This window comes from Apiospora aurea (assembly GCF_038362705.1).
Source record: "Apiospora aurea strain CBS 24483 chromosome Unknown utg000001l_segment0_segment0, whole genome shotgun sequence".
Classification (NCBI taxonomy): Eukaryota; Fungi; Ascomycota; class Sordariomycetes; order Amphisphaeriales; family Apiosporaceae; genus Apiospora; species Apiospora aurea.
In genome coordinates, this window is record NW_027117388.1 from 4,526,848 (window position 1) to 4,548,824 (window position 21,977).

Here is a 21,977-nt window from a genome sequence, read left to right on the forward strand (position 1 = left end):
GGGAGCCGGTGAGACTGGCAAACTGGGTAACGTACAGCACAACACGGCTAATGGCATGCACGTTTGCCCTTCTAGCGAGGCGGAAGATCAAGCTCCTTTTGGGCCCTTTACCCTTCACTTCTGCCAAATGCGCTCTCGATCAATCGGCCAGTCATCGACACGGGATCTGACATGTATGCAGTTTATGTACATGCATACCTACTTATACACACTTTCCCGATTTGGGGAATCCACTCGGTGGGCGTGGTGGGTAGAGCTGTTTCCAGCACCCTCTCGTGTTTCGTATCGGTGTTTCGATGGCCCCAGAATACCTGTCCAACTGTCGCAACCTGGATGCTTGGGTGTTGGTTGGGGTGCTGGGTGGATCAGAGGCCGCACTCTCCAATCCCTGGAAAACGGAAGTAAGTACCCACACAGGGGCGCCTTGCAATTCCTTGCACCATGAGTGCTGCTGCAGGGCCGAACATGATGACCACCCGGGCCTGGATATACCTACCTCGAGATATTTCTTACAATACTCCTTCCTGCCTTATGTGCTGCGCTTCTGCCTCTTCTCCCTCTCTCGCATCGAGAGAATGGCCTATTTTGGATCCTGTTAATTGACGGATTCGGTAGCTGACCGCGCTCACCTGGCAATCTCATTAGCGCGTCGCCTGCTCCCTTACCTGCTTGCTTGCTTGCTTGCTGCTGCTGCTGCTGGCATATCACGATTTCCGAATACACACACACCTCGGTGTGTATATATATATATATATATATATTGTAAGAAACACCTTGGCGGACTGTCAATGTGGGGGTTCTACGATCCGCAAAGGCGTCACCCGTAGCACCAGAGCACAATTCTCGCTACCCAGGCATCTGTGTGTTACTTTAGACAATTGAACCTTCCATTGCACAAACGAACGACGACCATGGCGCCCTTTCTGACGAGCGGCTTCCCCCGGAGGAGGCGCGTCCTCGTCACTGCTACCTTGGCCTTCTTTATATGGGCACTTCTCCCCATTGAGAGCTTCAACCCGCCTCGTCGATTGCTCAACTCGGTCATGGCAGCTGGAGGGCTTGAAATCGGAGCTACTACCCTAACCGGCAACGGCAGCGTCGGCGGCATTTTAAGATATGTCGACCCGCTTATTGGAACCGTCAATGGAGGTCAGTCATGAAGAAGCATGAACTCAGAGCAGCCGACGATGTGCTGTATCGAGTCCTATGTACTAACACTTTGCCAGGCCATGTTTTTCCAGGGGCAACCCTGCCATACGGTAAGGACCTCAAGTCCACCGTACTCTTGATACAAGCAACAGGGATATTGACAGGTTTCTCAGGTATGGCAAAGGCTGTTGCCGATGTTGACAATTGGGGCGAGATTGCTGCGGGATTCGTGTCGGATTCTTCCAAAGTCACGGGCTTTTCGCATTTGCACGATTCGGGTAAGTAAAACTGCAAAGACTATTATTATACGTGGGTACTGATTTGGAATCTAGGGACTGGTGGTGTAAGTCTACTCTGAGCCTTCTGGGAATAGCCTATATATATACTGACTCCAACACAGTCACCTTCGCTCGGCAACTTTCCGCTGTTTGTCCATGCCGGCTGCCCAGATGGCAGCTACCTGGAGTGTAACTACCCAGGGGCTGCAAGAGCTACGGAGAGAATCGAGAACACGACCGTTGCGCGGCCGGGGTACTTTTCTATAGCACTGAACAATTCGGTAGGGTACGAAATGACCGCTGCTACGCACACTACCTTGTTCAGATTCAACATCCCTGACCAAGAGGACATACTGCTGCCAACGGGCATAGTGGTGCCTAACAGCCCGGTGCTGCTACTGGAATTGACTGATCTAGGGTGGACTCGCCGCGGCGGTGATATCCAAGTAGACCCAGAGACCGGGCGTATGACCGGCAGCGGCAAATTTAGTCCCTCATTCGGGCGTGGCCAGTACTCTGCCTACTTTTGTGCCGACTTCAAAGGGGCAGGGGTTCGCAAAACTGGCACCTTCGTCAATACCAAAGCCAATGAAACAGTCAAGGGAATGGGCAGAGGAAGTAGTACCGGCTCTACAATGCCCGCAGGCTCCGTTGGCGGCTTTGTACAGTTTGATCGCCCCCTGGGAAGCCAGTTCCTAGCAAGGGTTGGTCTTTCTTTCATGTCCGTGGCACAAGCTTGTCAGAACGGCGAGAGGGAAATACCAGATTTTGACTTCGACTCGGTCGTCCTGGCCAGCGAGCAAGCGTGGTGCGAGAAGCTTTCTGTCATCCAAGTCGACAAAGTTGGTGTGAACAATGATCTTTTGACGACCTTCTGGTCAGGCTTGTACCGTGCGCTTTTATCGCCCCAGGACTACACGGGCGAGAATCCGTTGTGGAACTCAAGCGAGCCGTATTTGTAAGTCGCCTTCACCAAGGACTACGCGTCTTCTACGCCCTTCCAGCCCTCTATCTGGCTCGTCGTCATCGCTAAACTGCCTCTAAGTGACTCCTTTTACTGCATCTGGGACTCATTCAGAGCCCAGCACACTCTGCTCACCCTTGTGGACCCCAAGGAGCAGACACGTATGGTGCGAGCCCTGATCGATATATATAAGCATGAGGGGAAACTCCCGGATTGCAGAATGAGCTTCGCCAAGGGGTACACCCAGGGAGGTTCCAACGGCGACGTGGTGTTGGCCGACGCTTTCTTGAAGAAACTGCACGACGGCATTGATTGGGACTTGGGATACGAGGCGGTCATTTCCGATGCTGAGGTCGAGCCGGATGACTGGACGAGTGAAGGGAGGGGAAACCTGGAGGCCTGGAAGGCTTACGGCTTCATCCCCAACGACGATGACGACAAAAATCATACGGGTCCTCAGACCCGAACGGTGTCGAGGACCGTCGAGTACGCATACGAGGACTTCACGATTGCGCTGATGGCGCGGGGACTGGGCAAGAAGGACGACGAGCGCAAGTACCTCGAGCGCAGCAAGAATTGGGAAAACGTGTTCGACCCGGATGCCGAGGACCAGTACACGGACGGGGGGCGGGGCGTGGTCGGAAGCGAGTTCAAGGGGTTCATGCAGCCGAGGTCCCGTAACGGAGCGTTCCAGTACCAGAACATGCGCCTGTGCAGCCCCGTCTACGAGATGCACAAGTGCTACTTCGACACCGTGTACGATACGTACGAGGGCAGCCCCTGGCTGTATACCTTCTACGTGCCGCAGGATATGGCGTCGCTCATCGTCACGCTGGGTGGAAAAGAGGCATTTATCAACAGGCTGAGCTATTTTCATTCCTCCGGCATCATCTATATGGGTAACGAGCAGTGTAAGACCCATATCCCACCTGAGAACCGGCCACACATTCTTGTTGAGCATTCTACTGACATGTAGCTCGCCCTCTAGCTTTTCTACCAACATATCAGTTCCACTACGGTGGTAGGCCTGGCCTCAGCTCGTATTGGCTACACCAATATATCCCGGGGCAATTCAACAGCAGCATCAACGGCATCCCTGGCAACGACGACTGCGCCATGGGCGCCTTTACCACTTTTGCTTTCATGGGATTCTTCCCAGTCGCCGGGCAAGATGTCTACCTGCTCACGCCACCACTTTTCCGTGAGGTTCGTTTGCAAACGCCGTCGGGGAAGCCGGCTACCATTCGGAACATTGGATTCGACCCGTCGTACGAGGCCATCTACATCCAGGAAGCCAGGCTCAACGGAAAGCCGTACACGAAGAACTGGATCACGCATGACTTCTTCTATCATGGCGGGCTGCTCGAACTGACGCTGGGCCCCCAGGAAAGCGAATGGGGGACAAGGGACGAGGATTTGCCGCCGAGCTCGTCAACGCAGGCCAACGCGCCCTAAAACAGGCGTAAGGGCAACGTCTCATGAAATTGTAAAAATAATAGCCAAAAATAAGTTTCTAACGATCTTCAGGCCACGCAGCGGCTATGGATTGAGGGATATGGCCATGTCGCAGAGTGTTTCTTCCAGTCGCGATTCTCTCACCTTGTGCCGAGATCAATTTCTCTGGACCCAGACTGCTACCGCCCCCAATAGTCAGAGCCCGAGAAAGCTTCTCATGGAACTCCCTCGTCATCAACCCATAGATGTCGACCTTGCGTGCCACACCCTCGAGTTCGAGCAGCGGCTCCAAGACCTTCTGCAGCTTGTTTATGCGGGTCGGTTCCTGTACAACGGGGTCGCGGATGTGGACCTTCATGCGCCGCCTACCGCCGTCATGAACGCGATCGCTCTCGATTTCTTCCTCGGGCACCAAACTGGCGTCCAGCAGGCTGATTTCAAGGGTGTCGTAGCGCTTGTCGGCGCGCTCACAGACCTGCAGGCACAGCTGCAGCGAGTAGAGGCGCTCGCACCGGCGCAGCATCTCGACGGTCCGGCGTACCTCAGCCTGGAGCCGCGCCACCTCGCGCGCGCCGTGCGACACCGGACACGCAATGACGAGCGTCATGTCGCTGAGCCACTTGAGAGCGTGGCCCGTCAGCGGGCCGAAGGGCGCCGGCGTCTCGTCGCCGCTGCTGGATGGGGGCGCCAGCGCCCGCACCCATGATTGCCATAGCCGGTAGTCGAGGGAGCCGAGGAGGACCTCGTGCGTATTGATGCCTATGTTGAAGACGAAGGCGTTGTTCTGCCCGTAGAGCCTGCTGTAGATGTAATCCCGCCAAAAGCGGCTCGTTTGGGCGAGGCTTAGTCCCGTGGCGCCGGGGGACGTCGTGGCCGGGATGTCAGTCTTTTGATTGCGCTGCGGAAGCGGGATCATCTGATGCACGATTTGAATGTGCTTGTTGGCGCGCCGGCCATAGAAGAGCTGGGTGGCGCAGCCTGCGGAAGAGAAGAGCCCTTGTAGCAAAAGCGGTTCGAGGATCTGCTTGAGGAGCTCAGGGGGTAGGGTACCAAGGAGTCCTTGAGGGGTGATGTTGCTTCGAGTTGCCGCACGAGCGTCTGGTCTTGTCTCGGCCGCCTGCTTCTGTGCCGGCTGGGCTGGTAGAGGACAGGACTGCAGCAGGTAATTCGTATCAAGACTGAGCTTAGGAGGGCCCGGCGAGGAGCTGCAGCAGTTGCAATGCGCAACGACCTTCCTGCTCCACGGACTTCTGGCGGACATGATGCGGTCTCGAATAGCAGAGAGACAGACCACGCAATGGACTAAATTGGACGTCAAGTTGAGTGTCTATGGAAATAGAAATTAATACATTCTGTTGACGACTTGTTAGGTGTTCCATTTATTATATACTATGTTTATGTTTACTGGCAAATGGCAATGCCCACTTCTCGATATCCATTGACCCCGGGGTGTCTGCCTAAAGGGGTGCCTGCCTAAAGGGCTGTCTGCCTAAACCACCCTTGTCTCGACGTTCACGTGATCTGGCGCCAGTGGCCACTAACAGTCGCGATCGGGTGCCGCGTTGCCTGGACTATCGCCCGACTTTATGCATTGACGTCAGCTAAGGTTACTTTTCCCAAGGTAGGTAGGTGCTTTTACTTGCTGGGACACTTGCCAAAACAACACATCTGGAGTTCTCTTCACACTTTATAGACAGCTTTGGATTTTATATAGAGAAACGATGCCACCCAAGAAGCGAGAAAATGTTCATTCAACTTCCCAGGCTGCTGCTACGAGCCGCCGGCGCTCTGCCCGCGTTAGCTCAACCGGCAAGAAGAGCAACTACTTTGAGGATGACGTAGATGAGTCGGATGGGAATGTTGCGACGCGCAAACCGGCCAAGAACACCAAGAAGCGTGCCCAACCGGAACTGCATCAGGACAACGAGCATGATGAGTCCGACGAAGCCCCTTATAAGGGGGAAAGTAATCCTCCTTCAGGGGAGAATGATGACCAAGAGGAGGAAGTTGACGACGACGATGAGTCTGATGAGGCTAAACCCCCTCCGCCGAAGAAACGAGGCCGAGGGCGCCCGCCGGGGCAAGGTCCCAAGGCTTCAAAGCAGGCCAAGGAGGAAGATGATTCGGATGCGGGCCCGCCCAGGAAAAGAGGCAGGCCTTCCAAAGCCGCAACGCCCAGAGCCACTCCCAAGGGCCGATCCAAGGCGGCTGCCGCTGCCGCTGCTTCTGGGCACGGCGAGGCTTCCGATGACGATGACGATGACGAGTTCGACGAGGGGAACAGGGTCACCTTCGAGCCACTTCCACAGTTACGGGATACTGGCGGCATCGAGTACGAAGACACCCGTATCCACCCCAACACCCTGGTCTTTCTCAAGGATCTCAAGGCTAACAATAAGCGGTCTTGGCTGAAAGGTAAGACAGCTTCCAAATCGTGCTCATTGTCACCGTTCGTGCTTGTGGCTAACTGTTGCTCTTCCCTGGAAGCCCGGGACCCCGAGTTTCGCAGGTCGTTGAAGGATTGGGACTCGTTCGTCGAGACGCTCACCGAGAAGATCACCAAGGCCGATGAGACGATCCCCGAACTTCCTCTCAAGGACGTCGTCTTCAGGATATACCGAGATATCCGGTTTTCCAAAGACCCGACACCCTACAAGGTGACTTCTTCCTCGCTCCCCCGTTGCTTCGAGGTGTGTGGCATGTTGACTGACCAATTTCTCCCCTCTTCAAATCGTAGCCTCACTACTCTGCCGCATGGTAAGCATCACCTTCCACCCACTCGTCTTCTACTTCCGTATATAGCCATCAGCCAAAGGAGCCAAAGCTGATGCCAGGGACGCCGCAACAGGTCGCGAACCGGCCGCAAAGGCCCCTATGCCTGCTACTACGTACACTGCGAGCCCGGCGGTCATTGCTTCGTGGGCGGCGGGCTGTGGCATCCCGACAAGGACGCCATCGCCAAGCTCCGCGCCAGCATCGACGAGCGGCCGCACCGGATCCGACGCGTCCTCGCCAACCCGCACTTCCGCCGCACATTCTTGCCCAAGGCCAAGGAAGGCGACGACAAGTCCATCATCGCCGCCTTCACGGCTGCCAATAAGGAAAATGCCCTGAAGACGAGGCCCCAGGTAAGCAAAGAGACGCAAGAGGACATCCGACCACCCAGCCAGCCCCCTATGTTCCTATTCCCCATCCCCTCCCAGTGCTGACACGGGCGGGACAGGGTTTCCATCCGGACCACCGAGATATCGAACTTCTGAAGCTGCGCAACTTCACCGTCGGAACCAAGCTTCAAGACTCGGACTTCACCTCGTCTGCTGCACAAGACAAGATCATGGCCATCATTGAGCCTATGGTCGAATATGTATGTAGCAAAAAGTACAATGTCCAATGTATCCAGATTGCACGCCAACTAATCCAGGTGTTGTTTAGGTCACGTTTTTGAATCGAGTCGTTATGCCAGACCCTGGCGATGACTCGGATTCCGATACTGATGAAAACAATGCAGGAGGGGATGACGAATGAGCGGTTGTGTTGTTGTTGCAACTTGGTTTTTAACAATGGCAGTTTCGATTATGGCAATACACTTGTACGATTAGTAGACCCAACGGACATTTACCCAAACCGCGTAGTGTAATTTAGGAAGAGCCAAGATGGAGGAGGGGGGCTTTGTGCTATCTTAAGTGGCAGTCACCTCAAAGATAATATATGTATCGTGTATTTGCATAGTCCCTTCGGGCGGCGAGATGACCAAGTTCCAAATAGCCCTAAACTTTGTTCACGCCCTTCTCCGAGATGACCGGTGTCCATACCAATGTGCTTCGTCGACGTAGGTGGCGACCTCTAGGCTAGCCCCAGCACCGACTCAAGGCGTTTCCAAACCCCTCCCTCGACGGCGGGAGCGTTTCTCCGGTACTTCGACTTTTATCCCATGCAACGGAGTACGTCTTGCGTGGCAGACCCGGAAAGTTATGGTGCATATCCCTATACTCGACTCGAAACCGACTCTGACATAAGGAGCCCGCAGGTCATTGTTCCAAACCATGCCATTGGCCTTGCTTTCTGTACCCATCCTCCATCCCGTCTGAGACAATGGGAATGTGAGGATGAGGTGGCAAGGCATATTCCTGGTGAGCAATGACGTGAGGGTTCTCATCCCAGGCCGCCGTTAGGAGGCAGTCTTCCTACTGGTGTTCTATCACGCGGCTTCTCCAGAAGATCAGCATATCCTTCCAATCCGTTGCCAATGACCTTCACAATATCAAACATATGATTTCCCTTGAAAGTCTCCGCCCAGAGCCTGGTAACAGCTGCGGCAAGTTGCCTCAGCTTTGTACTGTCATTGGCCGTATAATCAACGTGTGGTGGATGGCCAGACGCACTTCCTGATAGGGAAGGATCAATAGGCACGGCGAACTCGGTCTCATCTAACATCCGTCGTAGCATTTCCAAAAGGTTACGTTCTTCTGGTGAAGCAGGAGCGTCGCTTGGTCCAATCGATGCCAGCGTCATCAACCATTTCGACAGCAATATAGCACATTCAAGGTTACAGACTATCGAACTGTCAGCATGAGTAATCGACGAAGGCCTGCTAATGCTCACAAGAGTGCTGTATGCTCCACTCGGTGGACTTTCTCCTCGCTACATAGTTAACTCCAAGCTTGACCAGCATGGACAAAGCGTGAATCGCTTGGAGAACGGCTCTGTTGAGCCGTACGCTCCGATTGAGATAAGGCGCATCATGGAATGCGGCAGCAATCTGGCCAGCCTCGCGTGTTTCCAAAGTCCTACTAGGACTCAAATCGGTATACAGACGGATGGAGGCCAAACGCCAGAGCGCGGTGGAGTTGTATGTGACGGGGCCTCCTGCAAAGGATTCGTTGCCATTTTGCGGGTTCATCTCTGCAGCACGCGATTGGTGCTGCTCGAAGCTCATTTGCCACATTCGCAGTGCTTGAGCAACCTCCTCGACGTCATCTGGTCGCAACCCACGTGGCGCCTCAAAAGAAGGCACAGACGAGAAGCATGTTTGCTTCAAGAGGAAGATGTGCTGTAACACGGCATGGATCAATCCGTAGTTCCCAAGGGCTGACATATACAACGCAGGACCTTGTGGAGGACGGCTAAAGAGGCGAGAGAATGCATCTTGGAGAGAAATGTCCATACTGGAGAATGCGTGGCGCGCTTCCTGCCACTGCCAGGCCGACTCGGCTCGCCATAGTTTTGAGGAATGCGGAAGGAAGATGTTCAGCTCGGAAGTGAGCAGTAAAGGCGGCATATTATATGCAATACTGCAGAGGTTGAAAAAGCAGTATACGATTAGCTTGGTCCGGTTGGCTCCTTCGATTCGAACCCATGCTTCCCAGTCAGCGGTTTGTGTTGAATTCGCCATGAAGCCTTCCTCGCGAACAAGCAAGGCCAATAGACTTTGCAACGAAAGCGCTTCGTGCAGGATAACCTTTGCTCCCCAAAGTCCGACAGCAAAGAGCAAAAGGAGTGCCTGTATGGTCTCCATTCGCGATTGTGGAGTGTTGGGCGAACTAGGTCCAGCCATAGTTAGCCTAACGAAGCGAATATCAGAAACAGAATCCGAGGGAAGGGTTCTTACTATGGTTCCCTGTGAGTTTCCTGTGTCATTGATCTTTCCTGCTGAACGGAGCTAAACGAATGCCGAAACCCGTGGCTTGGTGATGGCCGCGTTGAATGCGGGCTATAGGCAGCAGGTGTAGGAAGCAAACCATGGACCTCATGGCTATGTCTTCGCCGAATCTGTTCCATAGCCACAGCCTTTGCGGCATACCACAGCGCATTGCCGCGATGATTCTCGAACCTGTACTGCGCACCAACTGCCAGTATTGCCAGAAGAAGTTCCGGTGACAGGTCGACCACACTGATGGTTGGTAGATGGAGGATTGGAAGATGATCATGAAACCCGCTAACATATCCTTCGAGGAACCTTGTAAGAGTATGGCGAGAAGGGAAAATGAAGTCGTTCGGAAGTATAGGAGAGAACTCCTCCAGACGACTTTTCAGCACAGTGTGGTCCATGGCAGATACCCTTAACGGGGGCGCCCTCATGGAGTCCTCATGACCTCTGCCCCCTGCATCGGATGCGTCTCGAATATCAGGCTGTAGAGATGGGAAACGCGAAGGGAACTGTGAAGCCGGTTTGGAAGCCCCTCGCTGCAAGTCTGTAGGATGTCGCGGCCACATGCTAGGGCTTTGATCCGTCTCGAAGGCTTGAGGTAGGAAATGTGAAGAGGTTGCGAAATCATCCAAGAACAGGTTGTAGTCCTCATAAGCCGAAGACGTCCCTTGGCCAGGGAAGCCAACGGGGATAACGGCGGCAGCAGCGTCCTGTGATTGCCTTCCCCGGTCACCATAGGCTATACCATCATCATACGGCTTGATCCGAGAAATGCCGTTGGGCGTTTGCCCCATGTCCCCCATCATCGGTGGAATTGGGTTGACCTCATTCGCTGAAGCGATTTGGGTCGCGGCATCAGACAATAGGTCAAGATTACACGCAGCAGCTCTGCCTGGTTGTCGTGGGTCTGGGGCAAGTGTTGGCACAGACACAGACGCGAGTGACTCCGAGTGGTACTGCTGAGTATGAGCACGAGGTATGCTCATCATGTCATTGGCGACGTGTTTCTCGGGTGGCATTTGCTGTTGATCGACGGCACCGGCAAAAGAGGGCTTCCGCGGCCGGACGCCATCTTTATTTGTGCCCTCGTTCAGGTGAACGAGCTTCTCGTGACGGACAAGTAGATCTCTGATATCCATGTAAGCATGTTTCCCGCCAGATCGCGCACGGGTTGCCTTCTGTGATGGCTCAGAGTGTGCGTGTGTACGTGGGTACAGGTACAGGTGGTTATGTGTATAACAGCTATAGGGTAGGGACTTGACAGGGGAAGTATGAGTATGCTTATTGCGAAAAAAAAAAAAAAAAAAAAAAAAAAAGTGAGCGTGGCGGCGCAGAGTGAGTGATTCATCAACGTAGCGTGGGCTTTGGTTGGGGATATGAACAAGCTACAAGGCCAAGACGTCGTGGGGGAAGCATGGGAAGCACAAACAAAAAGGGCCAATACTAACCGGCGTCCAAATGTCTTCCCACAACGAGCCCAGCCACATGCAAAGGGCTTCTCTTTTGTGTGTGTACGCTCATGTCTCTGGACGTGTTCCACACGCCTAAGGTAGATGCGAGCCAAATGTCAGCCAAGTGCAGGCACGGTTTATTACAGACGGAGGGAGAATGACGAGGGTCGGATGTGCTCCTTGCCTTCCTTGCCTTCCTTGCCCTGGCTGGGCTTACCTGAATCGCTTGCTGCAGTACTTGCACGGCAGGGTCTTGGGCTTCTGCTGCTTGCCCTCCGCAATATCGTCGGCATTACCAGAAATGGTAGCCGTCTCTACCGACTGGGTTGACTGCATGACGGTAGTGTAGAACAAGCGCGTGAATCAGAGGGTCTGTACTTGGTAGGTAGCGAGGCGACGCAGTACGTGGGCAGGCAGTCACCCAAGCACAAGAAGTGGGGAGGGGAGGAAGTTGGGGGGTGGGACTTTGGGAGTTGGGTCAACAACAAACGTGTGTTGTTGTTGGTGCACCGGAAGAAGGAAGCCTCTTACGGGGTGGCAGGCTGTTGGATGAATGCATCGACGGATAGCAACAACAAGGGACAATCAAACAATTTAGATGATCTGAGGTCGAGACTCGACATCTAGAACCAGACCCGAGAGGACCAGGAGACGGGACTGTGACGGTGATATGAGCGCTTAAAGGACGATGGTTCCGCCGAGGGCGGGAAGGGAAGGTATGGGCTCGAGAATATAGATTAGGTGGAGAGGTATTGTGGAGGAGCCCGCAGCGGATGTCGAATATCTGATCGATCTGCAACGGCTACACACGATAGTTGATAGCTCCCCAATGTGGGCGGATGGATGGATGGAATGGTCAATGGCTGAGACAAGGGAGCAAGACGCTGTACCCCGTCTCTCCCCAGGAAACGGGCTTCACGGACTGGTTTTGTCGCGCCGTTGTGCGCAAAGAACTAGGCTCTCGGCCTCGGATATCACGAGCTGGAGGTTTGCACCGCAGATAGAAGCAACGGCAGCAGCGGCAGCAGCGGTGGTGGTGGTGATAGGAGAGGTGTCACGGGTATTAATGAATTCGGGGGTTGGCTAAATCCAAGGATGGTGCGTGAGGAGAGAGTGCGGAGATGGGAAACACTTTTGAGTCTGAACACACTCCGGCTGCCCCCCCCCAAAGACGAACAGTCAGCCAGGCGGGCGCGCCTGAGTGAGCTTGAGGCAGTTAGCTCTGGGCTCGGCACCTAAACGGTCAATCAAATTGATGTTATGGTCAAGGGTAAGAGGTACATACCTACCTAAGGTAGCCTTGGCCCTGGAGACTTATGTAATGTAGGAAAGAAGAAAAGAAAAAGTTGGGGATGGGAAAAGGAACCTGTTGAACTTGATTTGACGATCAATGTTGGAAATCGTCCTATCAATCAATCCTATGCAGCATCCTACAAAGGCCGGATCGATTGTTCATCTCACGCTCCTCCTGTCCTGTTCCATCCCCTCTTCCTCTTCTCTTGAGGACGTCCACCCTCTCTCTTTTCCCCCTTCAATCGCTACTGTCGCTATCCACACGTGCAGGAGAAAAAGAAGAAACCGAAGATAGTCATGGAGGGGAGGGAAAAGAGAGGGCGCTGAACCCCGGATAGTTGGTTGGCATCTGCACCATCTCCGCATTGGAGAAGCTGCTTGCTGAGGGGTCCGGGGCAATGTGGGGGTGCAAGGTTGGTGGTGGGTTTGGGGGCTTGGGCGGATATGGAGGGCGGGGGGCACGGGGACAGACTGCCTGTTGTGTATCGAAGAAAAAAAAGAGTCATCGTCCGCTGTGTACAAGTATGTACATGTCTTACACAAGTGCAGGAATCTAAGGGAAGATGGAGCTCGATGTCAGTATCGGTCGGGACCAAGCCGGGGCACTCGCCCAAAGTTGTTGTATCCCAGTGATGGACGTCGCACGGTGATGTTGGTCTCGGTTACCACATATTCAATGCTCCTATATTAAGGAATCTATGGTGAGGGGGTACCCCTGAACAGGCCATCTCCGTCTCAATAGCGGTATATGCATACATGTATATACTTGATGGTGATACTGCGCCAGAAGTTGACGTCAATCATTGCCGTGTGTTGCCAATACCCAGGCCGCTGCCTTCAACATAGTTTACCATTGGGCGCACGGCCAACCTTTAAAAAGGACCCGAGCCGACCTATCAAACCGGGTAGCGGTTCGGCGCGCATGCTGGTTTTCAACCAAAGAATAGAGGAAACCAGATGGCTAGCTCAAGTAGGTATACTCGCTGTACCCCGTTTGATATGTCTACCTGTCTTGCAGCTCTTCCACATGCCACACCCCGAAGAGCGAATGATTGCTTGGGTTGCTTAAGTGATGGCACGAGATGATGGTTCGCGGCCATTCGCCATCCAGCCTAACGCGCAAGACAGCCGCCTTTTGGTCAGACGAACGCCGATCCTCTCTCCCAGAAGATCATGGATCCCTGCACCAGGCAATAGAGGCGGGGGAATGGCCAGCTCTCCAACAAAGCGACCTCGAGCAGGCCCCGTGGCAATTGGACGGTGACCCGAGGCACGTCTGTGGATCGGGCCATCTTTACCTTCCTCCTCAGCCTAGTCATGCTGTATATGGTGAGAGTGTCTGTGCGGTTGGCGACAGCTGGTTAACCAAAGAGGAAGCGGACAGCACCAGCGCCAAGGCCGTGCCCGAAACGGCAGATGCGGACGTGACGCATTTGGAGGACGCACAAGCTCATCAACATGTCTTGCAGATTACTACGCATATGTGAGTAGCGGCATGCTCGAGTACAGACGCCATGAGGCGGGAAAGAGGAAATGTCCCGACTATGGAACTGCGGGGAGTTGGGGTAAGTAATGCTGGGCTGAGACCCAGCACGCGCTGATATAAGAAAAGACTATGGGACGTGGTGCATCGACGCTGCGAAAACATCCCATCTCCACCCACTTGCCGCATGAGAAAATAGCAACGTCACCGCTGCAGGTTGTAGCGACCAAGTTTCGGATCACATCTACTGCTAAAAAGAAAAGAAGAAGAAGAAGAAAGCGAGAGAAAAAAGAAGAGGAGGAAGAGGAAGAATAAATAAGTCCCTTTCGAGGTTCGTCTTATGGGGCATTCCACGTTTCCAATCGCCTAGTAAGATCGGATGCCAGATACGCGTAGCTTTTACGGCGGGTCTGGTAGGCGCTACAACTCCAGAAGCTCAAGCCATCACATCACGCAAGCCAGGGGAATATGCGTCTATATGTAATCTCGAGGCCCCTGAATGAGTGAATGGATGGCCGTGCCGGAATAGACAGGATCGAACTCGAAGCCGTTCGGGCATGTCCGCGTATATGTTCGGTACCAAGTTGCGCAAGAGACCGGATGAGAATCACCGCCTACTGTTTTGAACTGTTTTGGGGCAGGGATGGGTGACCTAGATCATAGATGGCCCAATTTCCGGTCCATCGACCTTCCCACTCGAGAACCGAGCCGAAAGTGCCGTGGGCGGGGTGGTGTTGTATTGTGCTGCATTGTGTTACATTCACCCAGCAGACGCGCTCATGCGGACGGGAGAAGTTGACCATGAAGATGCAGCACATGGTAGATGGGCAGCAACATGACGGGGTGCATGACTATACTCAATGTTAGTTGCATGCAACGAGGGCGTCCCATGGTCAGGTGTACTGTAAGAGGTATGTAAGTAAGTGCGTAGTAAGTAAGTAGGTAGGTTAGCCTGTCGGTTTCCATCGATCTAGCGCGTCCATGCTACTAGTCATTCGTAAAGTCGTAGGTAGCCAAGTAAGTACCTAGAACTAATAAACTACAGGTGAGAGTTGAGACGTTGAGGCCCCACATCCGGCAGTCAGTCCAGCCCAGATCCAAAAGACCAGACCCATTTGATGCAGTCCCGCAACTCGTTTGCATAGCGCGCCCCGGGTTTTCCAAGTCCAGGTCTAGACTCAAGTTGGGCCGCAACGGCATAGGCTATGGGTTCGTCTGAGATGGTTGTCTGACATGAGGAGCCATGGACGGTTTATTGAAGGCCATCTCTACCGCGTCCCGGCTCCCCGTCGGCGGCACATGCGAATCGGCCCATCTCCGTTGCCCAGCCCAATCTCATGAGACCAGTGTCACCAGTGGGGACCGAAGTAGCCCGGTTGATGATGGCTATGAAAGAGAGCCTATCACCGCTCCTCGGGTATACTGCACAAAGGGGCGCCGCTTGAACCTCAACTTTAGCTGCCGACATCCCCCACCCGCCGCCGCTGCGCGGGTAACGTTGCTTAGCTATACGATCACGCACATATACCATGGCCCTCCCCCTTGCCTCGCTCGTCGTCTAGGGGCTCACCACGGAACTTACCTTAGCGTCTGCTCCCAATGGACCCTACGGCTGAGAGAGCTCATGATCGAACAGCTGCGAAAGCTGGTCATGGGAGAGATGCCGGCACCGTCGGGCCCTCCTCAGATGATCGCAAGCGTGGGTCAGCCCGACTGAAGTATGGACTGTCTCGATCCTGTTCCCTGCTCTGCGGGTTGGTAGTTTGGTACCGCTCCCTATTCGTAGACCGTGGCTGAACTTTACGCCTGCGCGATCCCATGTCTCATTTCGTTTGCTGTCGTGGGAAAGGCCGTGGCTAGCGTGGCTAGCTACTCAGCAACGTGCTCTTACTTGCTTAACCTCCCTGGCCCGGTCCGTCTTGCCCAACGACGTATAAGACATGGAGTCCCTCGACTCAGATCTGTCACTCTGTCACTGGCATCCGGCATGTTCCTATAGACAGGCACCATCACGCCAAGATGCAGCTCCACAGCTTCCTCCTGGCTATCGTCAGCCTTGCCGTTACTGTCCAATCTTTCTGGTTGGCAGATATCCCACGTTGGTCTTGCCCAATCTGTACCCGACGGAACGATAGCTAACACGTGCCTCTATAGATCAGGGCCTTGCGCCATATGCCGGTCCAAACTCACCTGTTTTCCGCAATGTGAAAGACTACGGGGCCAAAGGTTCGTGTGTAACAGCTGTAGCTTTGCCGGTTATGGCTGCTAACCTTGGTGGTAGGCGATGGCGTGACGGATGACACTGCCGCAATCAACAATGCCATTACCACTCCTGGCAACAGATGTGGACGAGGATGTGTGAGTGACCAGCAACGGCTGCCCAGAGGATACCGAAGCAGACAGAAACTGACCCCAAACAGGCATCGACAACCATGACTCCGGTTGTTCTCTACTTCCCTGCCGGAACATACCTCATCTCATCGTCCATCATCCCCTACTACTTTACCCAGATGTACGGAGACGCCAGCTCTCCCCCGACCTTGAAAGCCACTGCCAACTTCCAAGGCTTCGGTCTCATCGACGGCAATCCTTACTGGAGTGAGAACCCTAACTGGGTCACGACCAATGTCTTTTACCGCCAAGTCAGGAACTTCGTCCTCGATACCACGGCCATCGCCCCGGGTACTGCTGCGACGGGTATGCACTGGCCTACATCGCAAGCAACCAGCCTCCAAAACATTGTCTTCAACATGCCCAAGGGAAATGGCGTTGTCCACGTTGGTCTGTTTATCGAGAGTGGTATGAAGCATCACAGTTCCCCTTCGCTCTCTGGATGACATGTGCTAACGAGATGCGCCGTGCAGGCTCCGGAGGTTTCATGTCGGATCTGACGTTCAACGGAGGCGCTACTGGTGCTTCCATGGGTAATCAACAGTATACCATGAGGTACCTCAAACGCCGGTCTACGCTTGACTACCACGGAATGCTGACAGGTGAACAGGAATCTGGTATTCAATGATTGCGGAACAGCCATCATCCAACTGTGGGACTGGGGTTGGACCTATATAAACCTCAGCATTAACAACTGTGGGAAGGGCATTGACGTGTCAGCCAACAGCGACGGCAAACAGCAGGTCGGCTCAATGACGGTGATTGACAGTACGATTGTCAACACCCCTGTCGGCATCGTCACGGCTTGGTCTCCAAACTCGCAGCCAGCTACCGCCGGCACCGTCGTCCTCGAGAATGTTGTCCTGCAGAATGTGCCCGTGGCTGTCGCTGGGCCTAGCGGCACTGTGCTGTCCGGTTCTAGCGCTTCTACAACCATCACGGCCTGGAGTCAAGGCCACCGCTACACCCCCGACGGCCCGACCAATCAAATTGGGGCTATTGCGCCCAACAACCGCCCCTCTGCCCTCTTGGACGGCAGCAAGTACTACACACGCTCGAAGCCCCAATACGAGTCACTGCCTGCGTCTTCCTTTGTTAGCGTACGGGGTGCTGGCGCCAAAGGTGATGCTGCCGCGGACGATGTGAGTTGCCAAGCCTCGTTATGCTCGGGCTTAAAAGACTAACCTTTTGTCCAGACTGCGGCTATTCAAAGTGCAATCGACAGTGCTACATCGGCCGGCAAGGTCGTTTTCATTGACTATGGTCTCTACCGCCTGACCTCGCCTATCACCATCCCACCCGGTGCCAAGATCGTCGGTGAAGGCTACCCTGTGCTGATGGCCGCTGGTGGATACTGGTCCAACATGAACAATCCTCAGCCTGTCATCAAGATTGGCGCTACATCAGGCCAGGCTGGTGTGGTCGAGCTCTCGGACTTTGTGGTCGGCACTCAGGGTTCTCAGCCCGGCGCTATCTTGTTCGAGTACAACCTTGCTTCGACCGGCACGCCTAGCGGTATGTGGGATGTCCACACCAGGATCGGAGGATTCGCCGGCTCTCAGCTGCAGGTTGCCCAGTGCCTGAAGAACCCGGGCTCCAGCGCCGTTGTCCAGCAGTGCGTAGCCGCGTACATGTCGATGCACGCCACCAAACAGTCGTCCGGTCTCTACATGGAGAACACGTGGCAGTGGGTCGCCGACCACGACATCGACGACAACGCCAACACACAGATCACCATCTACGCCGGCCGAGGCCTCTACATCGAGTCGGCCGAGGGCCGCTTCTGGCTCTTGGGCACCGCTGTCGAGCACCACGTCCTGTACAACTACCAGTTCTCCAACACCAAGAACATCTTTGCCAGCGAGCTGCAGACCGAGACCCCCTACTTCCAGCCCACGCCCAATGCCATGGTCCCCTTCAGTGTCAACACGTCCCTGCGCGACCCGGACTTCGACAGCTCGTGCGCGGGCGTCGGTGGCAACTGCGCCGCCTCGTGGGGCCTGCGCGTGCTCGACTCGGCCGACATGATGATCTACGGCGCCGGGCACTACTCCTTCTTCAGCTCCTACTCGACCACGTGCTCGACCATCGAGGGGGCGAAAACTGCCAGTCTCGCATCGTCTCCATCGAGGGCGCATCCCGCAACATCAACATCTACAATCTCAACACCATCGGCTCGTTGAGCATGCTAGATCGTGATGGCCGCAGCATTGCTAAGTGGCAGGACAACGTCAATGTGTACCCGGCCAACATTGCCGTTTACAGGAGTGGGTAGTGCAGTAATTTACAGCACAGGATTCAACATCATATCCAGGGCGGAAGGCGGTTGCATATTTAGGAACGGGCATAGCATTCAGGGCAGGGTATATACATGGATGATTCCAAACCAAGATTATTATCATGTACATAAACACCTGGCATAATACGCATTTATACATAAATCCATCATTTTGATATTTTAGACATACATCCACTCCCGCTATTCATTTTTGCTTGTGCCAAATAGGGGCTGAATCTCTGTGGCCAACTTTATCCGCCGACACAGCTGCTCCGAATACCCGGGGGAAAGGGGGTAAAGTTCTCAGCAGGATCAAGACACGCTATGGAAGGCCTATTTGCGTGGCATTTGCCCCTTTGACCCGCCTATGGATTGCCGTGTCTTCCACCCACACGCGTACATAGACACGGTGCTCTCCGATCTTGTCCCTGGATAAGACACGAATCTAACAAAGCATCTCAACCGTCCAATGAGAAGCCGACGTCGCCACTCGCCCGCCCCAACTGCACGAGCCGTTCCCTCATCCCCTCGGCCCTCTGCCTGACCCGGTCGTCGTCTCCTCCCAGACCGCCGCCGTCGAAGTCGTACCGATCCACCCACGCCCCGACGCCGTGCTGCAACACGTTGCGGGCCCGCGCCGCGCTGCCGGCCCGGTGGCCCACGGTGCCGTGCAGGCTCAGGCGCTCCTGCTTGCAGTCGTAGACGCCGCGGTGCACGATGTTGTTGTCGTAGAAGACGGCGTCGCCCGCGTCGAGCCGGACCGTGAGCTGGTCGTCGCCGTTCTGCTCGTCCAGGAGGGTCTGGTACGGCCCCGCGGCGCGCTCGGCCTCGGTCCGCGCACGCCGGTGCGACCCCCGCACCACGACGAGGCTCGCGTCGCCGTCGCACAGCGCCAGGTTCCACTGCGCGTGGGCGTGCTCCGCGGCTTCGAGCCGGGCCAGCTCCTCCTCCGCCGTTGCGGTCCAGGGCACGTCGTCGCGGTGCCAGCGCAGCTCGAAGGGGGCGTCGGGCCGTACGAGCATGTTGTAAAGTTCCATGACGAGGTCGTCGTCCTGGCACTCGCCTCGGCCGCCTTCTGGCGAGGAGAGCAGCGCTTTCACAATGTGCAGGACCGCATCACCGAAATAGCTCTGCGCGAACACGTTGGAGTCCGGCAGGTCTGGGTGCAGCAGGTGCTGGACGCCCCAGATACCACCCGTGGCCGGGTCCGGCTTCGAGGGCCAGGGCGGGAACTGCTTCCCCACGGTGCGGATGTGCGGCCAGTTGCCGGCGCGCGCGAGGGCCGTGGTTCGGGCTGCAGCCGCGCGGAGAGGATCCAGCTCGGCAGGAGAGAGGATCTTGCGGATGATGACGAAGCCGTCCCGATGGAGTTGCTCGCGGAGTGCGGAGGCGGGTGCGGATGGGGTGAGGGAGGGAGACGAAGCCATGATGTTGGCGTAGTGTGTATCGGTAACAGCTCCGGGCCAGCAGAGTGGTCGGTGGGAGGCAGTTGGACAGAGAACAGAGACGGTTGGACAGTTGTGCTAGTGATAGGTGCGACGTGATGCGGGGTTGCAGTTGGAGATCTTTCGTGAAGCTGCTTCCTTATTCGACTATAGGACCACAATACCTACAACGCCGGCATTGTTTCAACTCCATTTGCGTCATATTTCCATGTAATGTAACACTGTACTCTGAGGACAGACTACTTAGGTGCAAGCAAAAACGCAAACGCCCTTCGCCGGATATATGCAACGTGTAACCTACACACTCTTTCGCCTTGAAGAACGCCGCACCCAACACTGTTCCCATACACATCCCATTATTGCACACCGCCGTGGTCCTTTTCTCTTTGCGCCCTGGTCTCTCCCTTGACATAGTCGCTCAGGCGCATCTCATTGCTCTCATTCCCGTGCCCGACCATGAAACGCGACGACTCGCCGGGCGTGTACGGCGGCAGCGCCGGCATGCTCCCCTGCGAATCTGAATGCGAGTGCGAATGCGCACCACCCCGCGGCCGGTAGCCGTCCGTGACCATGGCCGCCTCGGCCTCGGCCTCGTGGTCCGCGCCCTGGCCGTCGTCGATCAGGAGCCCCTCGCGGGCTGGATCGGCCGCCACCGTGATTGCTGATGTCGTTAGCGAGTGCTGCTGCGGTGGAGAAGGCATCTGGTGCTGGAGAGTCTGCCGCCGCTCCTGGCTCTGGGACGAGGGCCCGTTCGGGAACGACGCCGAGGACGTCACACCTTGGCGCAGGGGCGACATGGGCGACATGGGCGACATGGGCGGCGATCGCGTCTGGCTTGTTGTCGACATGCCGCGGATTTTGGACCGATTTGTCTTGAGACGGTACAGTTCAGTTGCCGTGGTTAGTCGCTCATCCACCACGTTATTCCGTGTGTACATTCCTTCGCATATGCGCAATATCGACAAGGTGACCGTGACCATGTATGAGAAGCTGACGGGTAGCATGTTAAACGCAGTTCTCTACACTGCGGGTGAACGGGCGACTTACACCATGGCCACACTTATGAAGTAATAGGCACGCTCCAAGGCGCAGTACTTGTCCAACACTCCCTTGTTGTCCGCTGTGCCATCGCCGAAACGAATCGTTTTGTAGCCATCTGGCGGATCATACGACGCATCATCATCTTTATCTATAAGTTTGAGGTTACTAGTGGCTCTGGTATAGTTTTGTCACCCGTGATACAGCTGACACAAGTAGCACATTGAGAAGAGAAAAATGTTTCGGGGCAGTCTTACAGTCAGATCTCGTTAGCCCGGCGCAGTTGGACGGCACACCTGTTCGAGCCAGAACCGTGATGATTCCCAGCATCAAGCCCGTAAAGAGGACATCACCCACCACAAATGGGACGATAGTCGAAGTCCTGGCGCGTAGTCTTCGCTTCCCCGTGTGCTGGACCAGTAGCACAATGGCAGTGTATATGAGTATACTACAGGTCTTATCCGAGTTGAGTTTAGTCAGTAAGCATGTACAGCGTTTTGGATACCCTGGTCTGGAAGGAGACAAGTAACCAGACGATGTGTGGAACGAACCATGATCTCGAGCGCCGACATTGCTGGCGAGAGCCCCAGCTTGTTAACATGGATATGGACGAGCAGGAAGCCATTGCATAGGGCCGAGCCCAAGACGCCGAGGATCTGCAGTCCTCGAACCAGGACCAGCCATGAAGAGACCCCCCATTTTGCCATCATAAAGAACGCGAGGAGTCTGGTCTGCTAGGCCGACGAGGGGATTTTGGGGCATATAGCGTGAGATTCTGGGCAGAACCGTCTTTTCGTGACCCCCGGTAAGATGAGAAGAGACGAGCAAGAGGGAAGAAAATCCCGGATGACAGGATCAAGTGGCAGACGTTTTGTCAAGAGGGAGCCTGCTCTCACAGCGCATGCAGGCTGTGAGCAAGAGCGTGGGAGTGAAGGAAAGAGAGAGGGAGAGGGGGAGGGGGGAAAAAGCAAGGACGAATGATACGAGAGGAGTTGGCGAGGCTGTGTTGAGCTGTTGCAGATTCGGCGTGTAGATCGATCAGGACAGGAAAGAAGAAGCATGTCACATTTTACTTTGGTACAACGGCCTCAGAGTTGAGCTGACA

The 21,977-nt window shown here is 55.1% G+C and overlaps 9 protein-coding genes across 9 annotated transcripts; 5 read left to right on the forward strand and 4 right to left on the reverse strand.

Moving 5' to 3' along the window:
* Window positions 1-911: 911 nt before the first annotated feature.
* PG986_001387 (glycosyl hydrolase family 92) lies at window positions 912-3,846 on the forward strand (the record flags this gene model as incomplete). Its single annotated transcript, XM_066837609.1, is given in 6 exon segments — window positions 912-1,149; window positions 1,242-1,427; window positions 1,446-1,492; window positions 1,550-2,385; window positions 2,473-3,302; window positions 3,380-3,846. The coding sequence occupies 6 exon segments, from the start codon at window positions 912-914 to the stop codon at window positions 3,844-3,846; spliced, it is 2,604 nt and encodes an 867-aa protein (XP_066706502.1).
* A 58-nt stretch (window positions 3,847-3,904) lies between these two features.
* Window positions 3,905-5,107, reverse strand: PG986_001388 (uncharacterized protein; the record flags this gene model as incomplete). Its single annotated transcript, XM_066837610.1, has 1 exon — window positions 3,905-5,107. The coding sequence occupies one exon, from the start codon at window positions 5,105-5,107 to the stop codon at window positions 3,905-3,907; it is 1,203 nt and encodes a 400-aa protein (XP_066706503.1).
* A 460-nt stretch (window positions 5,108-5,567) lies between these two features.
* Window positions 5,568-7,371, forward strand: PG986_001389 (uncharacterized protein; the record flags this gene model as incomplete). The annotated part of the gene is made up of 6 exons (XM_066837611.1): window positions 5,568-6,261; window positions 6,334-6,503; window positions 6,584-6,603; window positions 6,695-6,974; window positions 7,070-7,210; window positions 7,279-7,371. The coding sequence occupies 6 exons, from the start codon at window positions 5,568-5,570 to the stop codon at window positions 7,369-7,371; spliced, it is 1,398 nt and encodes a 465-aa protein (XP_066706504.1).
* Window positions 7,372-7,998: 627 nt separating this feature from the next.
* On the reverse strand, window positions 7,999-11,280 carry PG986_001390 (uncharacterized protein; the record flags this gene model as incomplete). The annotated part of the gene is made up of 5 exons (XM_066837612.1): window positions 7,999-8,399; window positions 8,449-9,386; window positions 9,455-10,735; window positions 10,942-11,037; window positions 11,162-11,280. The coding sequence occupies 5 exons, from the start codon at window positions 11,278-11,280 to the stop codon at window positions 7,999-8,001; spliced, it is 2,835 nt and encodes a 944-aa protein (XP_066706505.1).
* Window positions 11,281-13,319: 2,039 nt separating this feature from the next.
* Window positions 13,320-13,724, forward strand: PG986_001391 (uncharacterized protein; the record flags this gene model as incomplete). Its single annotated transcript, XM_066837613.1, has 1 exon — window positions 13,320-13,724. One exon carries the CDS (start codon window positions 13,320-13,322, stop codon window positions 13,722-13,724), a length of 405 nt encoding a protein of 134 aa, XP_066706506.1.
* A 1,239-nt stretch (window positions 13,725-14,963) lies between these two features.
* Window positions 14,964-15,437, forward strand: PG986_001392 (uncharacterized protein; the record flags this gene model as incomplete). Its single annotated transcript, XM_066837614.1, has 1 exon — window positions 14,964-15,437. The coding sequence occupies one exon, from the start codon at window positions 14,964-14,966 to the stop codon at window positions 15,435-15,437; it is 474 nt and encodes a 157-aa protein (XP_066706507.1).
* Window positions 15,438-15,739: 302 nt separating this feature from the next.
* PG986_001393 (glucan 1-3-beta-glucosidase) lies at window positions 15,740-18,386 on the forward strand (the record flags this gene model as incomplete). Its single annotated transcript, XM_066837615.1, has 8 exons — window positions 15,740-15,818; window positions 15,875-15,946; window positions 16,002-16,078; window positions 16,141-16,519; window positions 16,585-16,666; window positions 16,722-17,253; window positions 17,308-18,117; window positions 18,174-18,386. 8 exons carry the CDS (start codon window positions 15,740-15,742, stop codon window positions 18,384-18,386), a joined length of 2,244 nt encoding a protein of 747 aa, XP_066706508.1.
* Window positions 18,387-18,847: 461 nt separating this feature from the next.
* Window positions 18,848-19,816, reverse strand: PG986_001394 (uncharacterized protein; the record flags this gene model as incomplete). The annotated part of the gene is made up of 1 exon (XM_066837616.1): window positions 18,848-19,816. One exon carries the CDS (start codon window positions 19,814-19,816, stop codon window positions 18,848-18,850), a length of 969 nt encoding a protein of 322 aa, XP_066706509.1.
* A 374-nt stretch (window positions 19,817-20,190) lies between these two features.
* Window positions 20,191-21,579, reverse strand: PG986_001395 (uncharacterized protein; the record flags this gene model as incomplete). Its single annotated transcript, XM_066837617.1, has 4 exons — window positions 20,191-20,824; window positions 20,882-21,040; window positions 21,084-21,328; window positions 21,424-21,579. The coding sequence occupies 4 exons, from the start codon at window positions 21,577-21,579 to the stop codon at window positions 20,191-20,193; spliced, it is 1,194 nt and encodes a 397-aa protein (XP_066706510.1).
* Between the last annotated feature and the right edge of the window lie 398 nt (window positions 21,580-21,977).